Source organism: Mobula hypostoma, chromosome 2, assembly GCF_963921235.1.
Source record: "Mobula hypostoma chromosome 2, sMobHyp1.1, whole genome shotgun sequence".
Taxonomy (NCBI): domain Eukaryota; kingdom Metazoa; phylum Chordata; class Chondrichthyes; order Myliobatiformes; family Myliobatidae; genus Mobula; species Mobula hypostoma.
In genome coordinates, this window is record NC_086098.1 from 117683527 (window position 1) to 117708279 (window position 24753).

General features: G+C 43.8%; 1 protein-coding gene across 4 annotated transcripts in view; it reads left to right on the plus strand.

Moving 5' to 3' along the window:
* Positions 1-24753, plus strand: part of nvl (nuclear VCP like) — a 162123-nt gene that overhangs the window by 96 nt on the left and 137274 nt on the right. For 2 of the 4 annotated variants that reach the window (XM_063040507.1, XM_063040509.1), the window contains exons 2-4: positions 725-812; positions 3537-3607; positions 17067-17119. In XM_063040507.1, coding sequence (XP_062896577.1) covers positions 759-812; positions 3537-3607; positions 17067-17119 — 178 coding nt within the window. In that variant the 5' untranslated portion in view covers positions 725-758. Of the gene's footprint in view, positions 1-3; positions 139-724; positions 813-3536; positions 3608-17066; positions 17120-24753 lie in introns of those variants that run through there. The other 2 variants (XM_063040508.1, XM_063040510.1) reach the window with 2 other exon arrangements.

The following is a 24753-nucleotide window of genomic DNA, read 5'->3' on the forward strand; positions in this document are numbered from 1 at the left end:
GTACGCTGATTGAGGCGAGGAACTGGAGAGGAGAGCGGCGAGGCCGGCGGCGGCTGCTGGAGGGTGCGGGGTGGTGTCGGGGGCCGGCTCCGGCGTGGTGGATGTCTCTCTTGGGCAGGGATCTGGAGGGAGTGCGAGGTGTGGATCAGTGCAGGTCCCGGGGAGAGTGGAGGGGTCCGATAGAGGCAGTGGGAGAGGATGGATCCCTGAGACAGGGCCTATCCTGGGGAAGCAGGAGGTGGGGGAATGTGTCCCGGAGAGGGGAGATGTGTCCCGGAGGGGGGGGTGGGGAGGATGTGTCCCGGAGGGGGTGGGGAGGATGTGTCCCGGAGGGGGGGGGGAATGTGTCCCGGAGGGGGGGGGGATGTGTCCCGGAGGGGGGGGAGGATGTGTCCCGGAGGGGGGGGGAATGATGGATGATGTGTCCCGGGGGGGGGGAATGTGTCCTGGAGGGGGTGGGGGAATGATGGATGATGTGTCCCGGAGAGGGGGGTGTGAAGGAGACTGCAGCTGGAGAGTGTAGCCTGTTCTGGGAGGAGAGTACAGGAAGACCGGGACTGGAGCTTGGGTGGTGCTGACTGAGGTCCAATCACAGTTTGACCATAGGGACACTGGATTGTGTTCTGGGTCAGTATTTTACCCGTCCCTTGGCACGATGTGGTAACGTGCAGGCTGTATGTACCTGTGGGGGAAGATCTCGTGTATGATCTTCGGATATCTCCAGTTACAGGTAGAGTGGACGGCTGGTAAAAATACACATGAAGAACAAGAGCCCCGTGCTGGACGCTCGCCTGAAGCACCGAGTAAAACAGGTACTTAGTGGGGTTCGTTCTCCTGAATGGATCACAAAGAAGTAATGAGATATGGGGGGGGGGGAAACGCTTAGAACAATGAACTTAATATGATACAGTTCCACATGCATTTTGATGGTGAACGTTGCTGAGCTACAACTACTGTCTTCAACTTAAAGGGCAGTTGTAATGGCTCGAAGGTGCAGTTGCCTTAGGTGAACTTGGAAAGCAAGCTGAAAGACTGGTCAGTTCAAACTGCTGACCCATAACACTTAGCAGGAGTTTAAACCAACTAGAAAGAGCAGCTTTATGGAAAAGAAACAACTTGTGGCTGACAAAGGAGGTCAAAGATTATGTTAAATGGAAAAATAGAGCTGAGAAAGTAGCAAGGGCAGGGTAGGGCAGAGGACTGGGAAGTTACTTTTGGATCCTGTAGTGTAAAAAAAGCAAGCTTACCAGAAAAAATAAAATTGAATTAAAACTTGTGTAACATCAAAAGAAACAGTTTCTGTGGATATAAAGAAGAATCAGATTAAAAATGATTCCAGGTACAGGGATGAATTTGTAAAAATCCCAATCATGGAATAAAGTAGCAGAGAAACTCAAAGGACTTGGGGTGTATACTTTGTCAGGTCCCGATGGCCTATACCCAAGAAATCTAAAGGAAGTGGTTGCAAGAGATAGTGGACCCATTGCTTGATATTTTTAAAGAACTTGTTAGATTATGAGCCATGGCTCCTTTGTTCAAGACGTGATGGAAATTAAAGGCTTGTTAGTTTAATACTGGAGTCAACAATAATAAAAAAACTATTCCTTGAGGAAACTACACCTGCAGAACTGTGATGTTGTGGCCATTACAGAGACACAAGGGCAGTAGTGGCTGATGGATGTTCCAGGGTTTAGGTGTTAGAAAAGGGACAGGGCGAGAGCCTGACGAAGGGTCTCGGCCTGAAACGTCGACTGCGCCTCTTCCTATAGATGCTGCCTGGCCTGCTGCGTTCACCAGCAACTTTGATGTACGTTGCTTGAATTTCCAGCATCTGCAGAATTCCTGTTGTTTGAGAGGTAAAAGAGGTGGGGGAGTGGCGTTGCTAATTAGGAATAGTATCACGACAGCAGAAAGGGAGGACGTCATTGAGGGATCTACTGATTCAGTGTGGGTGGATGTTAGAAACAGAAAGGGCGCAGAAAGTCACTCTTCCATATGTCACCCAATAGTAACTGGGTCACCGAGGAGCAGATCAGGAGGCAGGTTTTGGAAAGGTACAAAATAACAGGTTATTGACATGGGTGATGTCAGCTTCTCTATTATTGATTGGCAACTTTTTAGTGCATGAGTTTCAGGTGGTAGAATTCGTTAAGTTTGTTCAGGAAGGATTCCTGACGTGATATGTGGACAAGCCAACTAGAGGAGAGGCCATGCTGGATCAAGCAGTAAACTATGAACCAGGTCCAGTAAGATGTCTCCCAGGTGAACATTTCAAAGACATTGACCAGAGCTACCTGACCTTTAACATAGCCTTGGACAAGGATAGGAACAGAAACTGTGGGAAAGTATTTCATTGGGTGAGGGCTAGTTACACTGTTGGGAATTTGGGAGTGTAAGTTGGGAACAGATATTCTGAAAGAAATGTGCAGTGGAAGTTCGAAGGCTTTTTAGGAAGCACTTTCATGGGGTTTTAGATTGGTTGGTCTCATTGAGGCAGGTAAAGCACGATTGGCAAGAGGTGGAAGGAAGCATATTTAAGGTTCAAGAAAGAAGGATCAGACAGGGCTTTTGAGAATTATAAGGTAGCCAGGAAGGAGCTTAAGAAGGGACATAGGGGAATTAGAAGGGGACATGAGAATGCCTTGGCAAGCAGTGTTAGGGAAAACTCCAAGGCGTTGAAGGACAGGAGGATGACTAGAGTGAAGGTAGCTCTGACCACGAATAACACAGGAAGTTGGAGGTAGGGGAGGTTGTTAGTGAATACTTAGCCTCAGTGTTCACCAGTGAGAGGGCCCATGATGTTTGTGAGGACAACATAAAACAGGCTGATGTTCTGAAACATGTTGACATCAAGAAAGAGGATGTGTAGGAATTTTTGAGAAACATTATGATAGCTGAATCCCTGGAGCCAGGTTACTATGGGAAGAGATTGCTGCGCTGTTGGCAGTGATCTCTGTGATGTCCTCACTGGCCACAGGAGTAATAGCAGAAGAATGTAGGATGGCAAATATAATTCCTGGATACACAAAAGGCAATAGGGATAATCCTGGGAATTATGGACAAGTGAATGTTATATCAGTGTTGGATAAACTATTGGAGATGATTCGTAGAGGCAGGATTTATGAGCATTTGGAGAAGCATAGTCTGATTAGGGATAGTCAGCCTGGGAGTGTGAGCGGTAGGTCAGACCTGATTGACTACTTTGAGGAAATGACAAATCAAATTGATGAAGGTTGAGTGGCTGATGTGTGTGTGGATTTTAGCAAGGTTTCCCATGTTAGTCTCATTCAGAGAGTCAGGAGGCATGGAAACTTGTCTGTGGGGGTTCGGAATTGGCTTGCCCACAGGAGAAGGCGTTTATTGCAAAGAGTTTAGTCAGGGAAAAAAAAAAATCGATGGTTCAGACAGCATCTGTGGAGGGAAAGGGGAGATCGACACTTCAGGTCAAGAGCCTGTGTCAGATGGCAGTCATGGGAGGGCAAGTGAAGTTTGTGGAGTTTCCCTCTGTTGTCACACGTCTCCTCTCTCCATTGCAGTACCTCAGTAACAGCAACAGTCAGTATGTGGACATCGGCGTTCTGGCCACTGACCTCCAGCGTCAGTACAGGTGAGCTCCCACTTTGTATTCTGACCATTCGTTCTGCTCCCCTTCCCCAGAGAGCTCTATTCTTCCCAAACATACCTGACAGATACTGTGCCAGTTCTTTGCTCTTGTGATGATCAGAATAGATGGGGTGAAATGACCGGCGTGTCTTTGGACTTTCAGAAAGCCTTCCAGAAGAAGCAATATGAGGGTATTAAACAATGTATGAGTATGCAGACAGTGTGTGTGTTTAATCTCTCCCTATGTGCGATACTCTCGGTCTTTGTGTGAGGCAGAGAGAGCAGAGGCTGTGCATGGGGCAGGGTAGTGAAGGAAGGTGAGTCAAAGGAGGTCACATCCTGCTGGGATAAGTGGGCCATTTGTGCCTGGTGAGATGTCAGGAGTAGGGGTGTGTGTGTGTGTGTGTGTGTGTGTGTGTGTGTTGAGGTACTGAAGCTGTGATTGCTGAATTTACAGCTGATGCAAAGTTAAGTCTAAGGAGAGTGGAGTTGAGTATAACTTGGCTATGTGAATTGACAGAGGTTTACCAAGTGGAATTTTGTGTAGTGTTTCATTTTGATTGGCAAAGTAAGCTCTTGATTTAAACAATGGGGAATTCCACAGCTGAGACACAACTTAAGGCTGATTTGTACTTGTGCGTATCAGTGGGCTACGCCGTTGTGAGCATTTATACTTGTGTGTTGGTGCGCGCATGCGTGGCGTGCACGAATTGCTCTGCATCGCTCTGCAATTCGTGCACGTCACGCATGTGCACACACCTGCCCGTGCAAGGCTTCACGGTCCTGGTAGTCTTTCTCGGGGTAAACAAGTTTAAAGCAAGCATCTTTTTTCATAAAAGCAAAATGTGTCCTCCATAATTTCAGAGGTCTGTAAAGCTTTACGGAAAGCATTGCAGCCAGAGTTCCTTCCCTGCCCTTCAATCGCCCAGTGGGAAGCTATTGCAGTGTAGGAGGAAATGTGATGCTACCAAGCGGACCAATCACAGTTGTTGCAGTCTGCGTTGCCACGACGCGCAAGTTACATTTTGGGAGAGGTGCACGTCAGGCTATGGCGTAGGGATCAGCGTAGGCACTACGTAGGGTTCGCGGCTACGCCGTACCTACAACGTCGATTTGATGCACAAGTATTGTGAGGGGATCCAGGAGTGCCCCTATTAACTGTTTGAAGAGAGACAGAGAGTCACCTAGCATTGATGGTTTGTTTGGAAAGGAGAGAGAGACGAAGATTGACGGTTGGACTGACACGGGAGTTTTACTTTGGAGATAAAAACTGAGCAGCTTGAAGGTTGCTATGGTGACCAACAGGACATTATTGATGTTACTTCCAAGGACTTGTTGCCTGCTTGCATTCCTTTACAGGCAAAGGAAGGAGGGACTCTTTTAATGACAGGTGATGCTCAGCCTGGTGAGATAAATAGGAGGTCAGATGGTACAGACTTCAGACACATGATCGGGACACTGAATGAGCATTGTTGTGCCCGCAGAGAAAGTGGGTTTTGGAGGATCGATCAGGCGGATTGATCCAATTGCTCTGCCAGTGAAAAATCAAAGGCAAAACTGGTAGGGAGTTGCCCATATGTCTGACCCTGGCCTGGGTAGACAGCTCAACCACACTGAAGTATGGTCCCCTTTGTTGTTAAAGTCACAGTCGGCGACTTGTGAAGGATTTCAGAGGACGACGAGGAAATCGATGACAGCAGCTCACCTGAAGACCTCGACCTACCTATCTATCTATCTATCTCTCTCTCTCGCTCTCTCCTCCTTCCCCTCCTTCCCCTCCTCCCTCCCCATCGCTATTCAACTGCATACCACGAACGGAACTTTACTCAACATCGTAAGACTGTATCTTTTTTACCCCTAGACTTAAGCTTGGTTTTCGTACATATTTCTCCACACTTACTGATTTACTTACTTATATATGTAATTCTTGCTAACCTGTTTGATTTATCTTCACTTGGTTTACTGTATTGTGTAGTTATTAATAAATATTATTAGTTATTAGCAATACTAGACTGCAAAATGGTTTCTATTTCTGCTGGTTTCTTTATTCCCGTCACGGGGTATGTGACAGTATAAATCAGCCTTTAGAGGTAGTCACAGGTGGTAGAGGAACTGTTACAGGATTGCCTTGAGTCAGTGGACTGGGCTGTTTCAAGAACTCATCTGAGAACCTGAATGACTCCACCAGGATCATTAGACTTAATTAAAACAGCTGTGGAAGATGTGCCCCCATTAAATCATTCAGGATTTTCCCCAATCAGAAGCCCTAGATGAACAACGAAGTCCGGAACCCGCTGAGAGCCAGATCAGAGGCATTCAAGTCTGGAGATGTGGGTATGATCTCCAGAAAGCCATCTCTTGGGTGATGGAGATTCTGGACTAGACTGGAATCAACCAGGGATGCTGGACAGCTGTGGCAGTGTTTGAATGCCCCATAACCTCCTTCAGAGTTAAGTCGTGTAATGGGGAAGCAGAGCAGAGCTTCCAGTTGAGCTCAATACCTTCTATGCTTGCTTTGATCACCAGAACAAGGAGGAACCATTGAGCACCCCCAACCTCCCAAAGATCCCTTGGTCTCAGTACCTGAAGATGACATGATGAGAGTGGATCCAAGGGAAGCATCTGGTCTGGTTGGAGTACCTGACCGAGAACTGAAGAGCTGTGCCAACTAGCTGGCTGGTGTATTCACGGATATCTTCAACCTCTCGCTCTAACAGTGTGTGGTACCAACCTGCTTTAAGCAAGCTTTAATCGTACCAGTGCCCAAGAAGAGCATGGTAACCTGTCTAAATGACTATTGTCCAGTGGCACTTCCATCCATAGTGATGGTGTTTTGAGAGGCTCCTGTCTGAGTGGCGATTTAGACCCACTCCAATTTGCCGACCGAAGCAACAGGTCCACAGCAGATACTTTCTCGTTGGCTCTTCACACAACCCTGGAACCACCTGGACAGCAAAGATGTTCTTTATTGAATACAACTCAGCATTTGACACCATCATCCCCTCAAGACCAATCAGTAAACTTCAAGACCTGGGCTTCAATATGCCTTTGTGCAATTGGATCTTGGATTTCCTCATGTAGACTCCAGTCAGTTTGGATTGGCAAGCACATCTCCTCCACAGTCTCCATCAGCACAGGAGCACTGCTGGGATGTGTGCTTAGCCCCCTGCTCCACTCGCTTTGTACCTAGGACTGTGTGGCTAAGTACAACTCTGACACCATATACAAGTTTGATGATACCTCTGTTTTAGGCTGTATCAAAGGGGGTGACGAATCAGCATACAGGAGGGAGACTGAAAACTTGGCTGAGTGGTATAATAACATCCTCTCACTCAATGTCAATAAGACCAAGGAACTGATTGTGGATTTCAGGAGAGGGAAACCAGAGATCCGTGAGCCAGTAAGCTTCGGAGGAGCAGAGGTGGAGAGGGCCAGTAACTAAATTCCCGAGAGTCACTATCTCAGATGACCTGTTCTGGACCCATCACAAATATAATTGTGAAAAAAGGATGACAGGAGCCTTCCTCAGGAGCCTGCGGAGGTTCGGCATGTCATCAGAAACTTTGGCAAACTTCTGTAGCTGTGTGGTGGAAGGTGTGCTGACTGGCTGCATTACGGCTGGTATGGGGACACCAATGCCCTTGAGTGGAAAATCCTACAAAAGGTAGTGGATGTAGCCCAGTACATCCCGGGTAAAACCCTCCCAACCGTTGAGTATGTCTGCATGAAATGTTGCAATAGAGAAGCAGCATCCATCGTCAAAGATCCTCACCACTCAGGCCATGCTCTCTTCTCACTGCTGGGAGCCTCAGGACTCGTACCACCAGGTTCAAGAATAGTTACTACCCCTCAACCATCAGGCTCTTGAACAAAAGGAGATAACTACACTAATTTAAGGACTCTTATCTTGTTATTTCATGCTCATTATTTGTTGCTATTTATTTATATCTGTATTTGCACTGTTTGTTGTCCATTGATGCTATTTACAGTTACTGTTCCATAGATTTGCTAAGTATGCCCGCAGGAGAAGAATCTCAGGGTTGTATTTGGTGACATGCATGTACTCTGATAATAGATTTTACTTTGAACTTTGACAAAGGGATAGGACAAGATTCACAAAGGGCTTTAGTGCAGGTGAACATGTAGTTTGGAAAGCTAACAGACATGATTATTTATTGGGTGAGCAATTGAATGCAAAAGTCTTTCTGAAGGCCATTATTGAAACCAGATCTGGAGAGCTTTCATACAGTCATAGAGCCCTTTGGCCCAACTGTCCTGTGACAACCAAGATTCCCATCTGAGCTAGTCCCATTTGGCCCTTATCCCTCTAACCCTTTTATATCCATGTTCTTGTCCAGGTACCTTTTCAAATGTTATTAATGTACCTGCCTCCACCTCTGGCACCCCAGAGAAAACAACCCACGTTTATCCAGCCTCTCGTGATAGCACATGTCCTCTGAACCAGGCAGCATCCTGGTAAACTCTGTTCTTTCTGTTCAGCAATACTGTTAAGGATCTTGCCCTTAACTGTGTACTGTCTTCTTTGCCCTACCAAGCTGGAACACCTCATATTTATCTGAGTTAAATGCCCTCTCACATTCCCTTACTAGACAGCATCCACTGTCCTATCCTCATCAATTTCTCTCATCACTTTGTCAAAAAAACTCAATCAAGTTGGGAAGGCACGACCTACTATGCACAAAGCCATGCTGGCTTTCCTTAATCAGGCCATGGGTTTCCAAATGCTCATCTATCCTATCCCTAAGAATTTTCTTCAGCAATTTCTGTACAACCTATTGGTCCATTGTTCCCAGGATTTCCCCTTGTTCCTTTCTTAAATAGAGGTACAACATTAGCCAATCGCCTGTCCTCCGGGATGTTGGCTGTGGCTGCAGAGGACACAAAAATACTGGTCAAGGGCCAAGCAGTCATATCGCTTGCCTCTTTCAATAACCTGAGGTAAATCCCATCAGGCCGTGGGGACTTTCCATGATAATACTCATTAGCAGGCCTAACACTTCCTCTTACTTGACCTCTAAACACCCTAATGTATTTATATATTCAGCGCTGATCTCCTGGTCCTCCACATCCTTTTCCTTGGTAAATACTGAAGCAAAATGCTCATTAAATACTCATTAAGTATTCTTTGCATCCAGGCAAATGTTCTCCCTGTATTTTTGAGTGGTCCCATTCTCTCCTTAGTTATCCTGTTGCTCTTGATGTATGTATAGAATGCCTTGGGATTCAGCTTAATCCTACTTGCCAAGGACTTTTCGTGGCCCCTCCTGGCTTTCCTAATTCCCTTCTTTAGTTCTTTTCTGACTTCTTTATACTCCTTGTGTGGTTAGTTTGATCCTAATTTCCCAAACTTTACATAATTTTCCTTTTTCTTCTTGACTAAATTCATCACCTCTCCAGACATTCAATGTTCTCTTACCTTTCCATCTCAGTCCTTCCTTCTATCAGGGACATACCTTTTCTGTACTCTCTGCAATTGAACTTTAAACACCCTCCACATGGCTTATGTGGACTTGCTGGATAAAAGGCATTTCCAATTAATACTTCTTTGTTCCTGTCTAATGCTGTACTCCAAATTAAAACTCTTCCACAAGAACCATACCTGTCCTTATCTATAGCTGTCCTGAAAGTTAAGTAGTTGTGGTCACTGAAAAGGTGGTCACCAGGCCAGGCTCATTACCCAACATCACCTCCAGTGCAGCCCCGCCTCTTGTTGGACAGTCCGCATATTGGTTAAAGAAACTCCTGGATACACTCAACAAATCCTGCCCCTTGCACTGAGAAGTTCCCAGTTTATATGAGGGAAGTTGAAATCCCCCATGACAACAACCCTATTTGCACATTTCATTAATCTGATTACATATTTGTTTTGGCATTGGGGGTGGGGGGAGGGGGTGTCTGTAGTACAATCCCATCAGTGTGATTGAACATTTCCTATTCCTGAGTCCCACCCAAATGGACTCAGTGTCTGACCCCTCCATTATGTCTCCTGAGTGCAGTTCTGATATTGTCTCTGATTAGTAGAGCAACTCCCCACCCCCTTCTTACTTCCTCCTCCATCTTTTCTAAAACTTCGAAAACCTGGTACATTAATCACCAATTCCTGCCCCTCTCTCAAACAAGTTTCAGTAAAGGCTACAGCAGCATAGTTCCATGATTTGGTCCATGCTCTAAATTCATCACCTTTACCCATAACACTCCTAGCATTAAAATAAACACGCTTCAAACTATCCAACCCATCGTGCCTGTTATTTCAATTTTGCCTTTCAATACTTTCCTGGCCATCCACCTTCTGGTCTGATCCTTCCCTGACTGACGTGGGGTCCTGATTCCTATCTATGCCCGATGATCTTATATACCTCTATAAAACCACCACTCATTCTCCTGTTCTCCAGTGAAAACAGATCCACTTTGCTCAACCTCACTCCATCACTCAGTCCCTGAGCCTTGACAACATCCTTGTAGATCAGCTCTGTATTCTTTCCACCTTAATAGCACTTTTCCCGTAGCAGGGTGACCAAAACTGAACCCGTTATTCTAAATGCAGCCTTGCCAATGGCACAATTACAATGTAACCTCCTAACTTCTATGCTCATTGCCCTGACAGTGTAAGATTTGGTCTTATTTGAAAAAGGACGTTGGGAGCAGTTTGGAGAAAGTTCACTTGACTGGGCAGATTTGTCTTGGACTGGTTGGACTGGTTCTGCTTGTATCTTTTGGAGTGAGAGGGAGCAGTACGGAGAGGTTGAACAAACTTGGGTTGTTCTTTCGGGAGCATCAGACGCCTGTTGGAAGGTGATAAAGTGGTCTTAGGGGTAGATAGGGGAGATGGTCAGAGTCTTTCTCTCCAGGGTGAAAATATCAAATGTGAGGGGGGTGTAGACTTAAGCTGAGACAGGTAAAGTTTACAAGTTTTAAGAAGTTTGTGTTCCTGGGACAGGCTGTCAGGACGGGTGGTGGAATGAGACACAAGAGCAATGTTTAAGAGCTGTTTGAATAGACACGAGAAAGGACAGGGTCGGGAGGGATACAGACCACACACGGGCTGAAACAGGCACCTTGGCCCATCTACTCCGTGCTGGTCTGGTCTTCTCCCTAGTCTCATTAAACTGTACCTGGACAGTCACCCTCTCATTATGTACCTATCCAGACTGTCATTGTGGCCAGGGGGCTTGTTACTGTGCTGTTCTACATTGTACTAAACTGAAATACTACATTTTGTCAGAGTCGACGTAGAGAGATTGTTCCAATTGTGGAGAATCTATGAGAAGAGATCTTAGTTTATTAATGAGACTGTTCGTTTAACATGGGAAGGAATGTTGAGGTTGTCAGTCTTGCTCAAAGGGTGGTGGGAGACTATTTTAATGCAGACAAATTACAGAGTTGTGTTACACATGCATACTTTGACAATAAAATTAACCTTTGAACCTTTTATTTATTTATTTTTAAATCTTTTTATTAAGTGTACAAAAAAGGTAAGCCATATAAACATTAATACAATGTTAAAGTATAATAAAATTCCAAAAGATAACAATACCAAAAAGAAAATACTACAATGTAATTTAAGCATAAGAAACCAAGATAACATAATAGTTTACTAAATTTTATATATATCAATGGAAAAAAAGAAAAAAAAACCCCCCAAAAAAAACCCACCGTGCAACTAACTAAAAGCAAGGCAAAGCAATGGGCTAACTTGAAACCAAACAGAGTTAAACTTAAAATCACGTCCTCAATCCCGACCTCCATTAAAACAGTGAAAAAAAACAAGAAGGGTAAATATTACATTAAATGAAAATATCGAATAAAAGGTCCCCAAATCTGTTCAAATTTAAATGAAGAATCATAAAGGTTACTTCTAATTTTCTCCAAATTCAAACATAAAATCGTCTGAGAAAACCAAAAAAAGGTAGTTGGAGCATTAAGCTCTTTCCAATGTTGTAAAATACATCTTTTCGCCATTAAAGTAAGAAATGCAATCATTCTACGGGCTGAAGGGGAAAGATTACTAGAAATTTTAGGTAGTCCAAAGATAGCAGTAATAGGGTGAGGAGAGATATCTATATTTAATACCTTAGAAATAATATTGAAAATATCTCTCCAAAAAGTTTCCAAAGTGGGGCAAGACCAAAACATATGAGTTAAAGAGGCTATCTGTCCCGAACATCTATCACAGAAAGGATTAATATGCGAGTAAAAACGCGCTAACTTATCTTTGGACATATGTGCTCTATGAACCACTTTAAATTGAATTAGGGAATGTTTAGCACAAATAGAGGAAGTATTAACTAATTGTAAAATCTGCCCCCAATCATCCACAGAAATGGTAAGCCCCAATTCCTGTTCCCAATCTACCCTAATCTTATCAAATGGAGCTTTCCTAAGTTTCATAATAATATTATAAATCATAGCCGATGCACCTTTCTGACATGGATTAAGGTTAATTATCGAATCTAAAATATATATAGGAGGGAGCATTGGAAAGGAAGAAAGTATAGTACTTAGGAAATTTCTAACTTGTAAATATCTAAAAAAATGTATTCTTGATAAGTTATATTTATTAGATAATTGTTCAAAAGACATAAGGGAACCATCTAAAAATAAATCCAAAAACCGTAAAATACCCTTAGTCTTCCAAGTTTGAAAAGCGCGATCCGTAAAAGAGGGAGGAAAAAATATGTTACCTAAAATAGGAATCGCTAACCCGAATTGATTAAGATCAAAAAATTTTCTGAATTGAAACCAAATGCGCAAAGCATATTTAACTATCGGGTTAGAGACCTGCTTAAGGCGTTTCAAATCAAAAGGAAGAGAGGAACCTAAAATAGAACCAAGTGTATAACCCTGAACAGATTGTAATTCCAATGCTACCCATTTAGGAATAGATAGTATGTCCCGGTCAAGTAACCAAAATTTCATATGTCGAATATTAATAGCCCAATAATAAAATCTAAAATTAGGTAATGCTAAACCTCCATCTCTCTTAGCTTTCTGTAAATGTATTTTACCCAGTCTCGGATTCTTATTCTGCCAAATAAATGAAGAAATTTTAGAGTCAACTTTATCAAAAAAAGATTTAGGAACGAAAATTGGTAATGCCTGAAACACATATAAAAATTTTGGCAAAAAAAACATCTTAACTGCATTAATACGACCAATCAAAGTTAAATATAAGGGAAACCATTTAGATGAAAGTTGAGTAATATGGTCTATTAATGGTAAAAAGTTAGTCTTAAATAAATCTTTATGTTTACAAGTAATTTTAATCCCAAGATATGAAAAGTAATTATTAATCAATTTAAATGGAAATTTATAATATAAGGGAAGATGTTTATTAATCGGAAAAAGTTCACTCTTACTAAGATTTAATTTATAACCTGAGAAAAGACCAAATTGTGCTAATAACTCTAAAACAGCAGGAATGGATCTCTCAGGATTAGAAATATATAAAAGTAAATCATCAGCATAGAGTGATAATTTATGGGACTTTAATCCCCGAGTTATCCCAGTAATATTTGAAGATTCTCGAATAGCAATTGCAAGAGGTTCTAATGCAATATCAAATAATAGGGGACTAAGAGGACAGCCTTGTCGAGTACCACGAAAGAGAGGAAAAAAAGGTGAGTTTAAAGAGTTAGTACGAACCGAGGCTACAGGGGAGTAATATAACAGTTTAATCCAGGATATAAATTTCAAGCTAAAATTAAACATTTCAAGCACCTTAAATAAATAAGGCCATTCTACTCTATCAAAAGCTTTCTCGGCATCTAAAGAAATAACACACTCAGGAACATTTTGTGAGGGAGTATAAACGATATTTAACAATGTACGAATATTATAAAAAGAGTAACGACCTTTAATAAAACCCGTTTGGTCTTCCGAAATAATAGAAGGAAGTACTTTTTCTAGTCTATTTGCTAATAACTTAGAAAAAACTTTAGAATCAACATTTAATAAAGATATTGGTCTATAAGATGCACATTGAGCAGGGTCTTTATCCTTCTTTAGTATTAAAGAAATTGATGCTCTATTAAAAGATTCCGGAAGTTTACCAAGTTTCAAAGAAGCCTCAAAAACCTTATAGAGCCAAGGAATCAATAAAGAAGCAAAACATTTATAAAATTCAACGGTAAATCCATCAGGGCCAGGAGCTTTCCCCAGATTCATAGAAAAAATAACATTCTTAATCTCATCCATTGTAATGGAAGTATCTAATAAAGAAGACATATCCCGTGAAATCTGAGGGAAGTCTAACTTATCTAAAAAATCATTCATATATTTAGAATCTCGAGGAGACTCTGATTGATATAAAGAAGAGTAAAAATCACAAAAGGTTTGATTAATCCCCACATGATCCAATATCAATCGATCATTTTGGTTATAAATCTGATTGATTTGAGATTTAACATAATTAGATTTCAATTGATTAGCCAGCAGCTTGCCAATTTTATCACTGTGAACATAAAAATCACTTCTTGTTTTCTTTAATTGGTTTACAATCGAGGACGAGAGTAGTAAACTGTGTTCCATTTGAAGTTCAGTTCTTTGTTTGTATAGCTCCTCAGAAGGAGCCATAACATATTTCTTATCAATTTCTTTAATCTTGTCCACAATTGCCATCTCCTCCTGCTTCTGTTTCTTCCTCAAAGCAACGGAATACGAAATAATCTGACCCCGAATATAGGCTTTAAAAGTGTCCCAAAGAGTGTTAACCGAAATATCTTCTGTATAGTTAATTGTAAAAAAAAGCTCAATCTGTTCATTCATAAAATTAACAAAGTCCGAGTCCTGAAGCAACAGCGAATTAAAACGCCATTGTCTATTGTTTGGTATATTGGCCATAATTTTAATAGAAAGCTTAAGTGGAGCATGATCCGAAATGGTTATAGAATCATAATCACATTTAATCACTGAAGGAATGAGACGAGAATCAATGAAAAAATAATCAATTCTTGAATAGGAATGATGAACATGTGAAAAGAAGGAAAAATCTTTTTCCTGAGGATGCAGAAAACGCCAAATGTCCGTCGACCCAGAATCAGAAAGGAAAAAATTAATCAAATTTGCAGATTTATTAGGTAAAGTCCGTAAAGGAGCCGAACGGTCCAAAGCTGGAGATAAACAGGTATTAAGATCTCCGCCCCAAATCAATGAAAACTCGTTCAAATTCGGAAACTGATCAAACAATGATTTATAAAATTCCGGACAATCCATATTAGGAGCATAAACATTAACCAAAACTACTTTTTTATTAAATAGTAAACCACTAACCAATAAAAATCTACCATTCGGATCAGAGATAATATCCTGTTGTATAAAAGTAACTGAGGAATCTATAAAAATAGAGACGCCTCGAATCTTAGCATTAGAGTTCGAATGAAATTGTTGGCCCTTCCAGAATTTGAAAAAACGTAGTCTGTCCCCCCTCCGTACATGGGTCTCTTGTAAAAATAAAATTTGTGCTTTAAGTCTCCGGAACACTTTAAAAACTTTTTTCCTTTTAATAGGATGATTAAGACCATTAGTATTCCAGGAGACAAAATTAATAATAGACTCCATAAATCCTAAAGTCAACCCACGACAAGGAGGATTGACAATAGGCGCGACCCACAAACCCGGAGAGGAAACAGAACATACAAAAGATACCGGGGAAAAGGACGCAACCAGTACTTCAATAATGTATATAGCCCAAAGAGAAACAAACTAAAACGTGAAGCCCCTCCCACCACCCACCACCCCAAGACCCCAAGGCAAAATCTAAAGCAGACCCGCCAGAAAGAAGCAAGCGCTAAAACTACCCCCATGACTTCCGGTATACGCTCCCTAAAAAAAAAGGTATAAATATGAAAAAGATCAGCTAATTGTAAAACAGTAAAAAAATAAGTAAAAAAAAAGTTAACTCAATTAAGATACATACAGAACAGAACAAAAGCCGGAAAATATATATTAAAAAAAACCACAATAAACCTCAAACTCATGAATAGACACAGCAACAAAAAAAATAGGATTATTAACATAAAGTGATTATAAAAAGCAAAACAGAATAAAATTTAAAAAAAACTACAAAATTTAAGGCCGCACAGGAAATACGTAAGATGACAAAAGGGAAGTAACCACCCAGGATCCCCTGGGAAAAGAAAGAAATGACGCAGTTAAAAAGAAAGTTTAGCAGCCATATTAAGAAATCAAAAGTAAACTTTTCTGCCCAAATAGGGCACAGAAAAGTTAAAACCAACCAATTCACAGCCTCCGATCAACGGAGATAATTAAAAAAAGGCAATTAAGATGTTGAAGATGAAAGTTGATCCAGATAACTCTGGGCATCCGATGGAGAATCAAAAAAACGAAGGGCTCCATCTAACATGCGAATCCTTAGACGTGCAGGGTACAGCAGCGCTGGTCTTAAATCCATCTTATAGAATTCCGACATCACGGATCTGTAACGGACCCGTTGGTCCCAGATTGGTTTACTGAAATCTTCCACGAATCGGAACTTAAGATCCGAAAAATCAATGAAACCTTTAGATCGAGCGAATCGAAACAGTCTCTCCTTGTCTTGAAAGTAATGAAAACGTAAGATAACATGCCTAGGTCTATCTGACCTAGACGAGTATGATGGGATTCTGTGAACACGATCCAGTAGCGGTGGTTGGTCAGGAAATACAGTAGGGAATGCATCTTTTAAAAGTTGAGAGAAATATTTCATGGGATTGTTGGCTTCAACGGCTTCCCTCACGCCAATCATTCGTAAATTCTGCCGTCGCATTCTAGATTCCAAGTCAGAGTTTTTAAAAGTCAAAAAGTCCAGTTTCTTCTTCATTACATTAATTGTTTCTTCGATTTTCCCCATCTTAAGCTCACTTTGTTGCGCGAATTTTTGAAGATCAGATATAGCCGACTGATGTTCCGCAATACATGTTTGCATCTTATCAATTAAATCGGCAATTTTCTGGAAATTAGTTGAGATTTCTGTATGAATCAGGTCTTTAACAGGTCCTGCAATTTCCGTACGAATCATCTCCCTAACAGAGGTTGAAATTTCCCTCTGAATTAACTCCGATATCGCTTTCAAAGTCACCGGTGATTCAGTCGGGGGGAGATCCGTAGCTTTTGGTTTAACCGGAGGTTTACCATCCTTGCCGTCTTTCTCGTTCTTAGACATAGCAGATCTAAGTTCCATCCAGTTGTCGGAGAATTCAGTTTAATTCAAAGTATTGTAAGAGTTGATGCCTTAATGGTTAATTAAAGTATAGCTGACCATAGAGAAAAAAAACTCAGAGGTAATGGAGCGAGTCAAGAACGCGACTTCACTCCATGAGCGCTACCGGAAGTCCCCCTTTGAACCTTTTGAAGGAGCAAGTGGTCATAGTGGGGAGGTAGGTCGGAATGTGGAGACAGTGAGAGTTTGGATGGTAGTAATGCCTTTTCTTGCCCTTCCCTCATAGCATGGATTACGGACGCAGGAAGAGGAACGTCTTTCGGATCCAGGTGGAGAAGGGTGAGTCAGACATTCGGACGGTGGGGGTGGGTGCTTGGTGTTGTATCTGAGGGGTGCTGGGAACTGGCTCAATGTCAGGATCCCGTAGTGGAAAGGGACGGGTCCCACTGCAATGTGGTTGTAATCTCTGGGTGTTGGGGTCCCAGGGTGAAGGAGGAGGGCAAATAGAGGAAATAAGTACAAAAGAAATATTTAAGAGGCATTTAGATAGGCACATGAACAAGCAGGGTGGGTGATATGCAGACTAATACCTTTGCTTCCTCAGAAGACCAAGGAAATTCAGCAGTCCCCTGCTGACCTTCACCAATTTTTATCTATGCACCATGGAAAGCATCCTATCCGGATGCATCAAGATCTGGTCTGGAAACCGTTTTACAGGAAACTGCAGAGTCGTGGGCACAGCTCAGTACATTATGGAAATCAGCTTCCCCATTCTTTCTACACTTCACAAAGGCTCAGGAATGCAGCCAACATAATCAAAGACTCTTCCCACCCTGGATGTTTTCTGTTTCCTCCCACTGGGCAGGAGGTATAAAAGTTTGAGAACGTGTGTCACCAGGTTTAAGGACACCTATTGTCAGACTTCTTGTACGCTAAAAGATGAACTCTCGAACTCCCAGTCGGCTTCCTTATGGCTCTTACACTTTACTTGCCTACCTGCACTGTGCTTTCCCTGTGATTGTAACTCCATGTTCGGTATTCTATTATTTCCTTTCGCTCACACACCATCTAAAAATTCATTGACACCACTGCTGTTGACAGACTCTCAGGTGGTGACGAGGAGTCACACAGTGCCTATAAAAAGTATTCATCCCCCTTGGAAGTTTTCATATTTTACCATTTTACAACATTGAATTACAGTGGATTTAATTTGTCTTTTTTGATAATGATCGACGGAAAAAGACTTTAGTGTCAAAGTGAAAACAGATCTCTACAAAGTTATCTAATTTAATTACAAATATAAAACACAAAATAATTGATTGCACAAGTATTCACCCCCTTCCAGTCAGTATTTAGTAGATGCGCCTTTGGCGGCAATTACAGCCTTGAGTCTGTGTGGATAGGTCTCCATCAGCTTTGCACATCTGGACACTACAATTTTTCCCTATTCTTCTTTACAAAACTGCTCAAGATCTGTCAGATTGTATGGGGATCATGAGTGAACAGCCCTTTTCAAGTTCGGCCTCAAATTCTCAATTGGATTGAGGTCTGGTCTCTGACTTGGCCACTCCTGGACATTAATTTAACTTTGTTGCTTTTAAGCCATTCCTGTGTAGCTTTGCCTTTATGCTTGGGGTCATTGTCATGCTGGAAAAAAAATCTTCTCCCAAGTCATAGTTCTCTTGCAGACTGTATCAGGTTTTCTCCCAGGATTTCCCTATACTTTGCTGTTTTCATAGTGCCCCGTAACTGGGTTGCCAAACCAGCAGAAATGGATCACTCAGTTGGAGTCTGGATTACTAGAACTAAGGAAGTTTTATTAAAGAAACAAGCAACACAGTGCTCTAATCAAAAGGATAATAAATGCAGCAGTTCAGCAATGATAAACACACATGTACACAGAATTCAGATAACAGGATTAATCAAGCTCTATCGTTGTCTAGGGGTAAATGACCAATTTCAAAGTGACGCAAAGTTCAGTTCAATTTAGTTCAGTTCAGTTCGCAGTAATCGCTGCCGTGGTGATGGACAGTGGGGGGAAGAAGAGAGAGAGCAAAACGAATGAATATTCAAAAACGGCTTCCACACACAGACCTTCGCAGTCAGCTTTCGGGCGAGCCCTTTGTGATGTCATCTGAGGTCACCGACCGTGACCCCTCCATTTCCAGATACAATCGTTACCCTGCAGTGAACCCAGCACCCAGGCAAGGGTAGACACACACCAGGTTCCCGCCGATCGTGCCTTTCCACCCTGTGCGTTTATGGCCCAGTACTTCCCACCAACTTGTGAGAGACGCACCGCTTCCAGGGTCTTGTTACCTCGGGTGTCGTGTGTCCTGCCTTAGCGAACCTGTCCCTTTTTATCCCCCTGCTGGGGTATCGCCTGTACATCACTTCAAACAGTTCAGGGTTCAAAGGGGGAGCTGATCTTGACAGCTCTCCTTCCCCTTCATTAACATCTCCAAATGCTGCTCCATTGTTTTCCTTATCTCTCTCTCTCTCCTGAAGACAGGTGGCAGACCAACTGCTGATTCCACTGGTGCCAGCCCAGGCCAGCTACATCTTAATCTATGTGTATTCTTGTCACACTTCCCCCCTCTAAGGATTTTTGCCGGGGGTAACAATTACAAACATGAATACATTACTTGATACACACAAATACACATCTTTATCAGCTATTTGGCTAATACAGAGAATTTGAAGTTGTCAACACCTGACAGACAGTCAGCCATCACATTTTCTGTTCCTTTTATAAGTGTTGTTAATAATCCCTTAGACCAGGCTCCAACTTAGCAAACTTCATAGTGGCCAAAAACACTGATGAATTGCGATCAATGTAACCTCTCATTGGGTTTCGTCCCGGACCACAATAACAAGGGTCATCCCATTCCGACTTAGTTTTCTCTCGCAAGGGCTTAGTAGGAGGGGGAGAGGTGGTAACTGCAGAGTTATTGCAAAACTTCCTACAGTACCCCACCATCTCCAAGAGCCTTCTGAGGGCCCTCTTGTCTGTCAGGGTTGGGATGTCAGCGATAGCCTGCACTGTAGCTTGCATCACTGCCAGCTGCCCCTGTGTCACCACAATTCCCAGGTGAGTGACCTTCGTGTGGCCAAACTCATTTTTTTCAAGGTTCACTATCAAGCTGGCTTCAGACAGCCGTATTACATCGCCAATACACACCTCTGTGTTCGTCAGCCCTTTAGTCACTGAATTACTCATTCTATAGGGGTGGTGCTTGCTAGGCTGACCTAGTGTAACAGACACCACCCAACGTCCCCGTTCTTTGCATCGCCTGGGGACAATCAAACACACGTGTGCGAGTCGTTTAATTACTTCTCCTAAAGAGTCGCCTTGTTCGGGGATTAAGGGAGAGACCTTATCAGCAGAGCTGGCCAAAACAATAGCCTTCTCTCATCTGGTCGATACCATACTCATCTTTTCAAAATGGTTTTTTTCTCTTATCAGGGGGACCCTAGCTTCATTGATTTCCGCGCTAACACCGACGAGGTTTGTTAGCATATCAAAAGCCTGTGACCATCTTAGTTCGCGTCGGCCATAATCAATAACATCCCTCCCCCTGGGCAGCCGGTAAACCTCTTTCATGATTCCACCAACTGTTTCCTCCAGCACTGCAAAATGTCCACCGGGGGGTACCTTGTGGGCCAGGTTAAAAATCTCATCCTCATAACTCTTTTGCACCACCCCCCATTCCTCACCTGCGGGTACGGTACTTGGTTTCCCTTTCTTCCTTAGCACTTCCTCCTCCACACAATAGCCTACTGGTTCCCTTGTTAAGTCTGTGTCAGAGAGAGCCGTCTCTGCCAAAACCATCAGCCCCTCGTCTCGCTTCTGCGCCTGCACAAATTCTTTCCTGGCTAATGCTACGTCTGTCTCAGCTCCCTCACTACCTCTTGTTTCACTACACTCCTTCTTTTCACTTTCTACCCCCTTCTCGTACAAGGCTGGCAGAAACGTCTCAGCTAAATTTACTACCGCGGTCCCGTGATGAACCTGTGAGTCCATGGGTGGGGCCTCAATGCTGGCAGGCTGACCTGTCAATCTCACTGCTGCGAACACGATTCCCCCGGCAAGGTCATTACCGAGCAAGACTTCCACGCCTTTCATCGGTAATTTGGACTTCACCCCGATCGTGACTAGTCCAGAGACCAGGTTGCTTTGTAAGCGTATCTGGTGCAAAGGGACTGCCTCTGTCCCTCCCCCAATACCTTTGACCTTGATCTCCCCAGTCTGGGTCTCTGAGCTAAGCTCTAATACACTCTTCAGTGTTAGTGACTGACATGCTCCCGTGTCTCTCCAGATCCGCACTGGAACTGGTTTTAACCCCTCCTTCACCGACACCAATCCGGCCGAGATAAACCTCTGGCGCCCTTCCTGAACTTTGGCAGACCTGTCCTTCCCTAGCGGTTCGTTTACCAGCTCGATACAGCCAGTCAAAATTGCCATTTTTCCTTTTCCCGTCTCCTTCTTTGGGGCAAAGCACCTGGACGCAAAGTGTCCGACTTTCCCGCAATTATAACAGACGACCCCAGGAGACTTCCTACCAGACTGCTCCCGGTCTACCTTGTCCTTCTCACTAGTCCCCGGCTTACTTTCTGACTTTTCCGGCGGACTCTCCCCGCCGTCCTGACTACCCTTCTGGTAGCCTTTACTCGGGGCAAACTTCATTTTATGCGTCAACGCATACTCATCTGCTAACTTAGCAGTTGCGGCTAACGTGGCTGCCTCTTTCTCATCTAGGTAGGGTCTCATACCCTCAGGGACACCACCTTTAAACTGGTCAATCAGGATCAGCTGTAGCAGTCTGTCATAATCCCCCTCTACCCCCTTTGAGGCGCACCAACACTCACAATATGTCTGCATCTCACGGGCAAACTCTAAATACGTGCGGTCCCACTGCTTCCTCGCATTCCGGAACCTCTGCCGGTATGCCTCTGGGACCAACTCATAAATCCTGAGGATGGCCTCTTTCACCACCTCATACCTCTGGGCATCTTTCGCAGACAAAGCTGAGTAAGCTTGTTGGGCTTTCCCTTTCAGTACACTCTGAAGCAAAACAGCCCACTTATCCCTCGGCCAGTCCTGACTTGTAGCAACTTTTTCGAAATGGAGAAAGTACCGATCCACGTCGGTATCGTCAAATGGGGGAACCAGCTTAACCTCCTGGGTCGCCCGGAGCCCTCTGCCTTGGTTTGGCACGGGCCCCTGCTCTGCCCTTATCCTTAACTTCTCCAGCTCGAATTCCCTTTCCCTCTGCCTCTCTCTCTCTTCTCGCTCCCATTGCCTCTCTTTCTCTTCTCTCTCCAACTGTCTCTCCCTCTCTCTCTCCTGCCATTCTAACTCTTTCTCTTGCCTTTCTAACTCTCTCTCCTTCTCTTCTCGCTCCAACTGCCGTACCCGGAACTCGTGCTTGAGTCTCAGTTTTTCAAGCTGTACCTGTACCGTGTCTCCGGCAGGTTTTTCAATAGACACCACCCCCAGCTCACCTTGGGGAAACACACCTTTAGATGCATCGTGCTCTACGATAGCTCTGTGTATCTCCTCTCTCCTCATTGTCGACTTCCCCTTAGCAAGATTCAACTGTTTGGCCACAGCTACCAATTCCGATTTCCTGGCATCCTCTAATGCCTCCAAGGTCGGCGCCTTTATAATTTCCTCAGCCTCCATTTCTGCTGTTTGTCTTTTCTTTCTTTCGGGAATTTTGACCCAATCAATTTACTCTGTCCCAAATTTAGCGTTCAAAATCGCGGATGAGAACCCCACTTATGTTACGTACCCCGTAACTGGGTTGCCAAACCAGCAGAAATGGATCACTCAGTTGGAGTCTGGATTACTAGAACTAAGAAAGTTTTATTAAAGAAACAAGCAACATAGTACTCTAATCAAAAGGATAATAAATGCAGCAGTTCAGCAATGATAAACACACATGTACACAGAATTAAGATAACAGGATTAATCAAGCTCTATCGTTGTCTAGGGGTAAATGACCAGTTTCAAAGTGACGCAAAGTTCAGTTCAATTTAGTTCAGTTCAGTTCGCAGTAATCGCTGCCGTGGTGATGGACAGTGGGGGGAAGGAGAGAGAGAGAAAAAACGAATGAATATTCAAAACGGCTTCCACACACAGACCTTCGCAGTCAGTTTTCGGGCGAGCCCTTTGTGATGTCATCTGAGGTCACCGACTGTGACCCCTCCATTTCCAGATACAATCGTTACCCTGCAGTGAACCTGGCACCCAGGCAAGGGTGGACACACACCAGGTTCCCGCCGATCGTGCCTTTCCACCCTGTGCGTTTATGGCCCAGTACTTCCCACCGACTTGTGAGAGACGCACCGCTTCCAGGGTCTTGTTACCTCGGGTGTCGTGTGTGTGTCGCCTTAGCGAACCTGTCCCTTTTTATCCCCCTGCTGGGGTATCGCCTGTCCATCACTTCAAACAGTTCAGGGTTCAAAGGGGGAGCTGATCTTGACAGCTCTCCTTCCCCTTCATTAACATCTCCAAATGCTGCTCCATTGTTTTCCTTATCTCTCTCTCCAGCACAGGACAGCTACATCTTAATCTATGTGTATTCTTGTCACAATAGTCATAGTCATACTTTATTGATCCCACGGAAATTGGTTTTCGTTACAGTTGCACCATAAATAATAAATAGTAATAAAACCATAAATAGTTAAATAATAGTATGTAAATTATGCCAGTAAATTATGAAATTATGAAAAAAGTCCAGGACCAGCCTATTGGCTCAGGGTGTCTGACCCTCCAAGGGAGGAGTTGTAAAGTTTGATGGCCACAGGCAGGAATGACTTCCTATGACGCTCTGTGTTGCATCTCAGTGAAATGAGTCTCTGGCTGAATGTACTCCTGTGCCCACCCAGTACATTATGTAGTGGATGGGAGACATTGTCCAAGATGGCCTGCAACTTAGACAGCATCCTCTTTTCAGACACCACCGTGAGAGAGTCCAGTTCCATCCCCACAACATCACTGGCCTTACGAATGAGTTTGTTGATTCTGTTGGTGTGCTACCCTCAGCCTGCTGCCCCAGCACACAACAGCAAACATGATAGCACTGGCCACCACAGACTCGTAGAACATCCTCAGTGTTGTCCGGCAGATGTTAAAGGACCTCAGTCTCCTCAGGAAATAGAGACGGCTCTGACCCTTCTTGTAGACAGCCTCAGTGTTCTTTGACCAGTCCAGTTTATTGTCAATTCGTATCCCCAGGTATTCGTAATCCTCCACCATGTCCACACTGACCCCCTGGATGGAAACAGGGGTCACCGGTACCTTAGGTCTACCACCAGCTCCTTAGTCTTTTTCACATTAAGCTGCAGATAATTCTGCTCACGCCATGTGACAAAGTTTCCTACTGTAGCCCTGTACTCATGCCTCATCTCCCTTGCTGATGCATCCAACTATGGCAGAGTCATCCGAAAACTTCTGAAGATGACAAGACTCTGTGCAGTAGTTGAAGTCCGAGGTGTAAATGGTGAAGGGAAAGGGAGACAAGACAGTCCCCTGTGGAGCCCCAGTGCTGCTGATCACTCTGTCAGACACACAGTGTTGCAAGCACACGTACTGTGGTCTGCCAGTCAGGTGATCAAGAATCCATGACACCAGGAAAGCATCCACCTGCATCGCTGTCACCTTCTCCCCCAGCAGAGCAGGGCGGATGGTGTTGAACGCACTGGAGAAGTCAAAAAACATGACCCTCACAGAGCTCGCTGGCTTGTCCAGGTGGGTGTAGACACGGTTCAGCAGGTAGACGATGGCATCCTCAACTCGTAGTTGGGGTTGGTAGGCGAACTGGAGGGGATCTAAGTGTGGCCTGACCATAGGCCGGAGCAGCTCCAGAACAAGTCTCTCCAGGGTCTTCATGATGTGGGAGGTCAATGCCTCCGGTCTGTAGTCATTGAGGCCGCTGGGGTGCAGGGACGAGGCAGGACGTCTTTCA